General features: G+C 38.6%; 1 protein-coding gene across 6 annotated transcripts in view; it reads right to left on the minus strand.

Annotated features, from left to right (window-relative positions):
* Positions 1–5422, minus strand: part of C2CD6 (C2 calcium dependent domain containing 6) — a 147836-nt gene extending 142414 nt beyond the window's left edge. For all 6 annotated transcript variants that reach the window (XM_042995068.1, XM_042995067.1, XM_042995070.1 and 3 more), the window contains exon 1: positions 5129–5422. In XM_042995068.1, coding sequence (XP_042851002.1) covers positions 5129–5341 — 213 coding nt within the window. In that variant the 5' untranslated portion in view covers positions 5342–5422. The remainder of the gene's footprint in view (positions 1–5128) is intronic.
* Positions 5423–11734: the final 6312 nt, after the last annotated feature.

Raw genomic sequence — 11734 nt, forward strand, 5'->3', positions numbered from 1 at the left:
CGTCTTTTGGGATGAGCACTGGGTGTTGTATGGAAACCAATTTGACAATAAATTTCATATATTTAAAAAAATGTAACATTGTGTTCAAGTATATCAGATTTAAAAAAAAATTTTTTTAAACAAAATTACAATTGAACTAAAAAAAAAAAAAAAAACCCACACAAGAAATAACAAGAAGGAAATAGCCATTGAAACACACAAGACATAAAAATCATACAATATGACTTTGCAGACCTCCAAATATATTTAAAATCTAAATGAAATGTATAATTTCCTAAGGAAATATAAATTAACAAAACTTACCCTATCAGTGATAAACAGCTTAAATAGACCAATTTCCATAAAAGAAATAGAGAAAGTTAGCAAGGAACTACCACCACAAAAAAAAGTGCCAGGGCCAGGAGTTTTTACAAGGAATTCTATCAAACCTTCAAAGAACAGACATGACATGGCACTACACATTGTACCATTGAATAATAAGGAAAACTTTCTATTTCTATGAAGCAAGCATAACACCATACCTAAACTGATAAAATTATAGACAAGTATCACTTATAAATATTGATCAAAAATACCAAATAATAACAAACAAATTGAGCACCACATTAAGAAAATAATATGCAATAACCAAGAGGTATTAGTTCCAGGAATGCAAGGCAGTTCGATATTGGGAAATTCATTAATACAATATAGCACATCATAGATCTAAGGAGTAAAGTTGTATGATTATTTCCATACATGTTTAAATGGCCTCTGACGAAATTCAACATTCTCAAAAATGGGAATTAAGCAAGTCTTGAAGCCAGTGTTTCATTCGGTATGGAAACACTAGAAGAACTTTTACTAAGATCAGGAACAAAGCAAGGCTGCCTGCTATCACATCACTCTTCAACATCTTACTGGTGGCATGAGACAAAGCAGTTAGATAAGAGAGATCAACTAAAGGCAAAAGAATTGGAAAAAAAAAGTAAAATTATCTCTATTTGAAGATGATCTGATTGTGTATCTAAAATTAAAATAACAACACTAGCTCAAATGTTTAAAAAATTCAATAAGGTAGTAGGTTATGAAATTAACATACAGAAATCAATAGCCTTAATATACGTAAAAAATAAATAAGGGATACAGCGCAGAAAAAGGCCCTCCTTAGGAATAATCTTAACAAAAACTGTCCAAAACTCCTAAAAGGAAACCTTTAAAACACTTCTGCAAGATACATAAGTAGATCTGAATGAATGGAAAGGCATCTCTTACCTATGATACAGGACAAGTCAACATCATAAAGATGTCAGTTTTACCTAACTCATCAATTTAATGCAATCCTTATAAAAGAATATAAGCTTCTTTACTGAGATAAACCAATTAATAATCAAGTGCTTTTTAAAAAGTTATAATATTCAGAATATCATTAGAAAAAGAAAAATACAAAGTTGGGAACCAGCCTTACCAGACATTAAGGCATAGTAGAAGTCTTTAAAATAAGGGGAGCCTGGGTGGCGCAGTCGGTTAAGCGTCCGACTTCAGCCAGGTCACGATCTCACAGTCCGTGAGTTCGAGCCCCGCGTCAGGCTCTGGGCTGATGGCTCGGAGCCTGGAGCCTGTTTCCGATTCTGTGTCTCCCTCTCCCTCTCTCTCTCTCTGCCCCTCCCCCGTTCGTGCTCTGTCTCTCTCTGTCCCAAAAATAAATAAAAAAACGTTGAAAAAAAAAATTTAAAATAAAACAGTATGGTCCTGGTACATGATCTGAAAAACAGACCACTAGAACAGAAAGTCCAGAAAAAAATCAAATATATATGTTCACTTAGTATAAAGGTGACATCTCAAATCAATGCAGCAAAGATGGATTTTTTTTCTTAATAAATGGTTTAAGGGCATCTACTTTGAGGAGGAAAAAAAATCCATACCTCACACCATACAATCCAAATAAATCAGGGATTTTTTTATGTGTTTTTGTTTTGTTTTGTTTTTAGAGAGAGACAGAGCGGGAGCGGGGGAGCGGGGGAGCGGGGGAGCCGGGGAGCGGGGGAGCGGGGGAGCGGGGGAGGACACAGGATCTGAAGCAAGCTCCAGGCTCTGAGCTGTCAGCACAGAGCCCTATGCGGGGCTCAAAGTCATGAACCAGGAGATCATGACCTGAGCTGAAGTAGGAGCTCAACTAACTGAGCCACCCAGGTGCCCCAAAATAAATCAGGGATTTAAATGTAAAATGATAATATCAAGGATTAAATGTAAAAATGATATACAAGTACTAGAAGGTAACAGGTAAATTCCTTTACAACTAGGGTGTATGTAAACAGTTTTTAACTAAGACCCACAATTTAGATGTAATAAAAGATTGATAAGCTTGACCTCATAAAATTGAGAACCTTTTTACATAGCAAAAAGTACCATGAACAGTCAAAATACAGCTGTTAAATTGTGAAAAAAATATTTGTAACACGTATCACAGATGAAGATCTAATATCCTTAAATAAAGAATTTTTGAAAAGTGGAGGAGGAAAAGAACAAAATTCTCTTAGGAAAATAACTTGAACAGAAAATTCATACACAAAAAAATTTAAGATACTTTAAACATACAAAAAAAGATATGCTATGGCTTCATTTCACGCCACTCCCCCTCTCATTCACTATGTTCTGTGACCATTCCAAACTATCTGTCTGCAGAAACTTCACGCTTCTTTACTCCTTTTATTATGCTCTCCAACAACTCTTTAAATGGTAGCTAGTCTCTTCAGGTTTTCACTTAAAAGCCAATACTTACAGAGGCATTCTCTGATCCCCTGTCCAAACTACTATCTTTCCCCACCACAGTTATTTTATATCGCAGTGCCCTTTTATTTCCTTAGAATGCAACATAATCTGTAACTCTCTCTCCCAACTGAAAATTAGCTTCAAGAAAGGTGCTTTGCTTGTCTTGTTCACCACTGCATCCCTGTGTCTAATACAAAACTTGGCACACAAGCCTAGGTGTAATAAAAGTAAAATAACGAGAAGTTAGGAAGTAGCATCTAGTTTGCTTTCAGCAGTGAGCTGCTGAAAGGAATTAACGAGGTTTAAAGAACTGACATTAATGTGCAGTGTACATAATCCACATTTTTACCAAAGTCAGAAACTGCAATATCCCTCAACTGGAGCACTCTCTCTAGTTAATCCTTACAATTCCTTTAGTAATTTATATTCAATAAACTTTCTTTTCATCTCACTGAGATCTCCAGTCATTTATCCCTCCTTTTTCTTTCACCTGGTTCATGAAACTCTTCTGGCTTCATTTGCTTTCTTCTCTAGCATACTCCCTCAATCTACAACTTCCACATCAATGCCTATCTTTTTCCTCTATCTATAGTAATTTTCAAACTATGAACCATGGGGGTAGTTTAAAATTTGAGCATATTCCTGGGGCCCCAGCCTTCTGATTCAGTAGATCTAAGGTGGAGGCCCAAGAATCTAGATTTTAGTAAGTATCCTAGAAGATTTGGATACCAGTGATCCAAGGATAAAATATACACTGGTCTGAAGGAAGAGATGCCTTTCTTCCTATCCAAGAAGGATACCTCTCTCTGTGCTCTAGAGACCATACTTTTCCATTCTCTCAGAGATTTTACTTTACTGTACTCATTGCCTACATTCTTTAAGCTCTCCTTAAATCCTAACAAACAATTTTTCCATAAAGCATATCTGATCCATGTCAACCCCCTCCTTAAACCCACCAGCTTTTCCTGTTTCCAATCTCCGTGGTTCTCAACTTTGAATAACAATGAATTGAAATGTGTTCTAAGCATTATCTGCAAACTAGTGTTTTCCAAAATGTATGCTAAGAGGATGTGGAAATATATATAAGAGATATATTTGCTTCCAAGTTTAAAACAAATGTATTTTGTACAGAAAATGCTAAACATATTTACAGAGCTGTTCTGATTCCACTATGATAAACTGCTTTCAAGAAATCATGTACCATAAAATGCCAAGAAATCATAGAAAGACTACCTGTTGCCCAAATATATAATGTCCCATCTGTGTACTGATACATAGGCAGCATTTATTAAAGAGCGCCATCCATTCCATGTTCAATGGTCTACATTATGTATCTTATAGCTATTATAATAATTTTAATAACATATACTTGCATTACTCTAAATGTATTATATAATAAATGCCTATAGTGCATAAACTCATTACTCATTCCTCTAGATCTGTGTCTGAAAAGAATTCATTTATGTGGTCATTATAACTAAATCCAAGTGCACATTTCATTTCCTAAGCTCTTTTTGTTGTTCTCTCAAAATATTAAAATATTCTATGGTCAAATAATTTGGGAAACCAAACTTGGGTAAACAGTGTACCTTGCATATAGGTACACTATTCTTTTTTGAATGTATGTATACTGTTGTACCTATAAGTAAATTAAAAACACTGCTGCATGGTAGCTTTTTGCCATTACAGATTTTCCCAATTAGTAGAGAGTAAAGAGCCAGTTACTTTAGTGTGAGAAACTTTGTTTTTTGGGGAGTCCCTGGGGGGGCTCAGTTGGTTAAGCGTCCAATTTGAAACTCAAGAGTTTCTTGAAACTCAAGAGTTTCACACATTTCAAACATAAATTAATCTTTCTAATTAAGAACAGGAGGCCAATAATTCACTTTGTAGACATGATGCAGATTTGGTCCTACAGGTTCATCTGTAAGAACCTCAAGAATTGAAAACAAAGGTAACTAAAGTTTCTGGAGTTTAGCCTTTTGACCATATAAATGAAATCCCAATGATGTGTGATGGCACCATCACTAAAGTCAATGATGACAGCAGCTGACACTTATTCACTCTGTGCTTTGCAGTGTTAAGCACTTTGCATCACCATCTCCCTCAGATCTTCATACGACCCTATAAGTAAGGGAGATTGTCATAAGTATTACCTAAATTGTCTTAATTTAATAGTTAATAAAACGAGACTGTGATCCGTTAAATAATCGTCAACTTCCCACAAATAAGCACTTCCTCCGGTATTAACACCTTCCAACTTAGGGCAGGTCTCCCTCCCTCCCATCTGCATGCACTGAGCCCTCAGTCCTTCCCCAGTCCTCTAGGACTTAATTTACCAGGTAGAAAACAGACTCCCCCGGCCCGGGCCCCCACTCACATTCAGCAGCCGGTACCCAGTGCCCTCCTTGTTCTCTTCCTTGGGCAGATAACCGGTCTTAGGCTCCTGGAAGTTACGAGCCGGAGAAGACGCCAACCCTTTTTTGTCCATGGTTTCCACGTTGACATGACGACTCCTGGGAAGCATAGGGGCTGTGTACAGGGAATGGACCCGCCCGCCGCGGTTATCAGCTGCTTTGGAAACCTTAGCCATCCCTTGGGGCGGCTCTATTCCCCCATGCTCTGCGGGTGGTTCTGCAGCTAACCGCCTGCCTGCTACTGCGCATGCGCAGCCCACTAGCCACCCCTCCCCCCCACCCCCCCCTCCCCGCGCATGCGCATGCGTACACACCCTGTGACCGCACATTGCCCTGATAGAGCAAGCTTTAGGAAAGTGTGAGCTTCAAGAGCTGGAGGGTCAGCTGCAAGCACTTACCTAAGCCATTTAGGTCTCCCTTACAAGGGAGGCATAGCATGCTGGTGGACAGCAAGGCTTCTCAGCTGTGTGATTGAACACCATAGTTCATTTTCTTATCTGCCCCTCAAACCATTATAAGCCTCTTTTCCCTAAACCAGTTACTTCTGGGAGATTTACAATATCAATAACCACTTCCTTACACTGTCCCCTGAGCTCCAGATGTTATGTTTCCAACAGTCTACTTGGACGTCTTTACTGTCCTATACACTCATAACACATGTTAATTAACATTCTTCTTCCCTCTCAGACCTCTAGTATGTTCCAAACTCATTTAATGTAGCAATATCATAGCCACAAAAGCTTAAAACTTCAGACATATTTTTTAGCTTTAACCCTAAATATTAGAACCCTACTGTTCCTCTTTATGGCATCTAGTTTATGATACCTCACATACACAACTGCAATGGTTTACTTATGGATCTCCCAGCCTGCTGTCATCCACCCTTTACACTTCTCAATATTAATGCAGTTTACCTTTAAAAACAAACAAAACCAACAAATAAAAATAAAACAAGCAACAGAAATTTTCAGAGCTTTGTTTGTTGGCCATAGATTCGAATTCCTTAATATGGAAACCAAGGGCATTCAAAATGCACTCTGCTACCTCAGGATCCTTATTTATTGGTATTCTACTTGAGATCTATTTTTGTTTTATTCAGGGGCCAGCTCAAACTCCAGCTTCCAGTTAAATCGTATAACCCCATGCACATATTCTCAAAGCAGAATTAACTGTTGTCTCTAAGCTACAACTTGGCATATCACGACTAGTGGGCTCACACTAATAGAATTAGTTAATTTCAAAAGATAGAGTTCAATGGGGGCAGGAACCTGATTCTCATCTTGTACTCCTCAGGACTCATGGCACAAGAACCCAAAGCTCTTGATACACATTTGTTGTCATTTGGGGTCTATGCTGTGTTGTACTTAATCATTGTGCCAATGAGACTTGCTGCCCAGCAGCACACTATGACTTCTTTAGGGTTCATGTAATAATGCAACATAAAAAGTATCTAATCTGGGGCTCTGGGGTGGCTCAGTTGATTAAGCATCCAGCTCTTGGTTTTGGCTCAGGTCATAATCTCCTGGTTCATGAGTATGAGCCTTGGGTCCAGCTCTGTGCTGACAGTGCAGATCCTGCTTGGAATTCTCTCTTTTTCTCTGTCTCTGCCCTCCTCTGCTCGCAGGCTCATGTGCTCGCGCGCGCTCTCTCTCTCTCTCAAAATAAATAAATAAACTTTAAAAAATATATATCTAACCTAAATCTAGTCAAACCTCTAGACCTAACCTTCTGTCTACAGGAAATTCAGGAGATAGAGAACAAATTGAATGATGCTCTTAGGAAAAAATCAAACAAATGCAAAATATAGGTGGGACATTCCAAAACAAAATGGTTTGGATTCTTTGAGTTACAGCCACTCTAGAAAACAGTTTGACAATTTCTTAAAAAAACTAAACATGTAACTACCATACAAGCTAGCAATTGCACTCCTGAGCAGTTTCCCAGAGAAACAAAAACTTATATTCACACAAAAACGCACACACAAATGTTCATAGCAGCTTTATTCATAATAGCCAAAAAATGAAATCAACTCATGTTTTTCAATTGGTAAATGATTAAACAAGCACCTATCTTGGAATACAAATTAGCAATGAAAAGAGATGAATACACAACTTGGATGAATTTCCTGGGCAGAAAAAAGCTAATCCCAAAAGATTACATACTGTATGATTCATTTATAACACTCTTGAAATGACAAAATGTTATAAATAAAAGACAGATTAGCGGTTGCCAGGGGTTGGAGTTAGAGGTGCAGAGATGGGGAAATAGGTGTGGTTATAAAAGGGCAACAATGAAAGACTCCTGTGGTTTTTGGAAGTGTTCAGTATCTTTTACAAAAATTTTTTTGTTAATGTTTATTTATTTTTGAGAGAGAGAGAGCATCAGTCGGGGAGGGACAGAGAGAGACAGGGAGACACAGAATCTGAAGCAGGCTCCTGGCTCTGAGCTTCAGCACAGAGCTTGAACTCACGAACCATGAGATCATGACCTGAGCCAAAGTCGGAAGCTCAACTGATTGAGCCACCAAGCACCCTGGAACTGTTCGATATCTTGACTATGGTGGTAGATACACAAACCTACCCAACTGGTAACATTGTATTAATACACACACACACACACACACACACACACACACAGTGGTACAAGTAAAACTAGAGAAATTTAAATAAGATCAGTGGGTTTTATCAATGTCAATATTCTGGATATGATATCATACTACAGTTTTGTAAAATGTTATTTAGAGACACTGGCAAAGTGTACAAAGGATTTCTCTGTATTATTTCTCAAGTATGCATGAGTCTACATTTATCTCAGGAAATTTTTCAATTAAAAACGTCATGGGGGAGAGAAAAAAATGTAAGAAGACCATTTAAAACTAAGAGATAAAACAACCAAATGAAATGTGCAAACCTTGACTACATCTTGAGAGACAGCTGGGGAAATTTGAGAATGCACTATTTTCCAGCTATTTCAACAAGATGTGCTATGTAAACAAATGTTCTTATTTTTGGAGGATTCACATTTACATATTCTGGTGAAGTGACATGATGTTAGCAACTTTCAAAAGATTTAGCAAGAAAACAAGGGTGTATAAAGAAAGATAAAACAAATGAGCAAATGTGGCAAAATTTTAACAACTATTAAACCTAGGTTGATCTACATTACAGTTGCTACAATTATCCTGGTCTTTCAACATTTTTACATTTGATAGTTTCCAAATAAAAAGCTCTCAGAGTTCACTCATTCATATGGTCTTTTCCTTGTCCCCCATCTTTACCGGTAGAAATCCAGCCATCCTATAAAGGACATGCCCACACGTGACCTTACCCACAATACTTTCCTAGATTCTTTAACTCCTATGCCTACCTATGACTTTTGACTAGATAATGAGCCTCTAGAAAGCAGGTACTAGGTTTTGTTCATTTTCTCATTTTTTTGTCCTTTCACAATTCTAGCAATTTGATTGAAATCACATCATCTATCACAAGCCAAGCTTTATGTTTCATAATAGATTGCAGATGGTGTATGTAGGCCAGAGGTCCCAAGTGCTGGCTAGTCTACTAGCTATATCACAATCACCTGGGGAATCTTTTTCTAAAAAGACCTACTGAATCTCAGACCTACTGAATCTGAATCTCTGGAGATGGGCCTAGAAGTCTATGTTTTGTTCTGCCCATGGGGAGTGGGGAGAGGCCACTCCAATTACTGAATGTATTGCACCCAAAAAAGCAACAAAAGCCTCATTGGGGATCTTGCCTATTGACACCTCAGAAACTCCACTAAGCCACTCTACCCACACTCGATACAGGGTGAAAAGTGAGAAAAAAGATGACTTTGAGCCAATTATGGAGACATATTAGCAGTGAACTTCCTCAAAGTTTCCCAATCATCATGGCCAAAGGTTTTTTGATAGGCTTGTACAGGTCCACCAGCTGCTCAGGAAATATGTACTTGCTAGGGTGATTGGGAAATTTGAAGTCTGGGTCATACTTCCCAGACCTGAGGAATTTAAAGGCAACTATGCCCTTGCCAGTTACACTACTACCCACCTAGCCAGCTTTCTGAGTTGCATTCCATAGCTGCTCTGGGGTGTCTTTATTCTCTAGGATGTTAGGAGCAAAACTCCCTTCAACCTGGTATTAACTTTCTGTTGCTGCCATAACAAACTACCACAAATTTAGCAGATTAAATAACACACATTTGCTATCTTAACATTCTGTATGTCAGAAGTCTGACATGCGTCTCACTGGGCTAAAATTAAGGTGTCAGCAGGGTTTAATTCCTTCATGGAAGTTCTAGGGGAAGATCTGTTTTGTTGCTCATTGGGATCTTAACAAAATTCAGTTCCTTAAAGATGTAGGACTGAGCCCACATACATTTACTGGCAGGCTGTCAACCAAGGACCATTCTCAGCTACTAGAGATCACCCATATTCCTTGGCTTGTAGCCCCTTCCTCCTTCAAAATGAGCAACATAACTCTCTGCCCTTCTTCCATTGTCATCTCACTCTCTGACCACATAAAGGAAAAATTCTCTGCTTTTAAGGACTCATGTGATTACACTGGGCCCAACCAGATACTCCAGGACAATTTCCCCATTTCAGGGTTAAACGACCTTAATCACATCTGCAAAATCCCTTTTGCCAATATAATGTTCCAGGATCAAGAGATGAACATCTTTGGGGAATATTATCCAGCCTACCACAATCCCCTACACTGGTTTTCTCATATTTCCTTGATGGCATTTGTTCAGGTGTGGTAAGTTTTAGAGCTAATGAACGACTTCCCTGAAGTTTGCTGACAGGGCGGATCACGAACTTCTGCACCACCAGCCTGTTGCCAGCATAACCATCCCTGATCACAGCAAAAGCTGGAACTGGCAGGATGACTTCAGAATTGCCAGCAGACTCACAATTCTGTGTCAGCACAGGGAATCCCCTTTTCAGCAGCTCCAGTCTCCCAGGCAAGATATTTCTAATATGGTGCTCACACCAAATTTAGACCTATTCTTAGAGCCATCCACCCCTAGTCAATTGGTCAGTCCTCTTTCATTCCACAACATTCAGTTGCTTGCTAATCAGGCAGGCCCAACAGCTTTATTGATGTGCTTGATAGCCTTTGAGATATAGCGTCCCATGGAGAGTCTGTCTTGTTATTGTCTTAAGCTCTAGGGTCTCATACCAGTTGAGGCACCAATGAAAACGGCTCTGAAGAGACCTTTTTCCATGCAGGGCACATCTCAAGAGTGGGATTTCCTCATCCAGAGATGTCTCTGACAGAGAGCTTGAGAAAAGGCGTGGTGATTTCTCCTCCTATTTCTTGTTGCACAAAAAAAGAGGCAGAGCAAAGGGCAGTGTAGAGGTCAACTGAGATCGCTCAATAAGCTCACAGGTCTCTCATTTATTTCCCTGAATTCTTGTTCCACTCAGCTTCTCTTTTGCTATATGCTTTTTGAAGCTCCCTAAATTATTCTGATGTGCAGCCAGATATGGGAAAACTGATATGGGTTTTTAAGGGAAAAAAAACTTTTATGGTTATAAAACTTTTTTTATTGAAGTATAATTAATATACGGTATTATATTAGTTTCAGGTGTACAACAAAAAGATTCAACAATTCTATACATTACTCAGTGCTTACCACTGTAAGTATGGTTATCCTCTGTCACCATTTTTTACAATTTTATTGACTGTATTCCCTATGCTGTACTTCTTATCCCTGTGACTTATTTTGTAACTGGAAGTTTGCACCTCTTAATCCCCTTCATCTGTTTTACCCATCCTCCCACCCACCTCCCCAGTTTGTTCTCTGTATTTGAGTCTTCTTTTTTTTGTATTTGTTGTTTCTTAAATTCCACATACAAGTGAAATCATATGGTATTTGTCTTTCTCTGACTTATTTCACTTAGCATTATACCCTCTAGGTCCATCCATGTTTCTACAAATGCCAAGATTTCATTCTTTTTTATGGCTGAGTAATATTCAATTCCATGTTTATACCACAACTTCTTTATCCTTTCATCGATGGATAGACACTTGGGTTGCTTCCCTATCTTGGCTATTGTAAACAATGCTGCAATAAACACAAGGGGTGCATATATCTTTTTGAATTAGTGTTTTTGTTTTCTTTGGGCAAATACACAGTAGTGGAATTACTGGATCATATGGTAATTCTATTTTTAATTTTTTGAGGAACCTCCATACTGTTTTCCACAGTGGCTACACCAGTTTGCATTCCCACCAACAGCGCACAAGTGTTTCTTTTTCTCCACATCCTCCCCAATGCTCATTATCACTGGTCTCTTTGAATCTAGCCATTCTCACAGATGTAAGGTGATTTTTCTTTTCTTTTTTTTTTAGAGAATGATGTTTATTTTTTTAATGTTTTTATTTATTTGTGAGAGAGAGGCAGAGTGTGAGTGGGGGAGGAGCAGAGAGAGAGGGAGACACAGAATCTGAGGCAGGCTCCAGGCTCTGAGCTGTCATCACAGAGTCCGACGTGGGGCTCGAACTCACGAGCCGCGAGATCATGGCCTGAGCCAAAGTCGGATGCTCAACAAGTAAGGTGATTTT

Source organism: Panthera tigris, chromosome C1 (assembly GCF_018350195.1).
Source record: "Panthera tigris isolate Pti1 chromosome C1, P.tigris_Pti1_mat1.1, whole genome shotgun sequence".
Taxonomy (NCBI): Eukaryota; Metazoa; Chordata; class Mammalia; order Carnivora; family Felidae; genus Panthera; species Panthera tigris.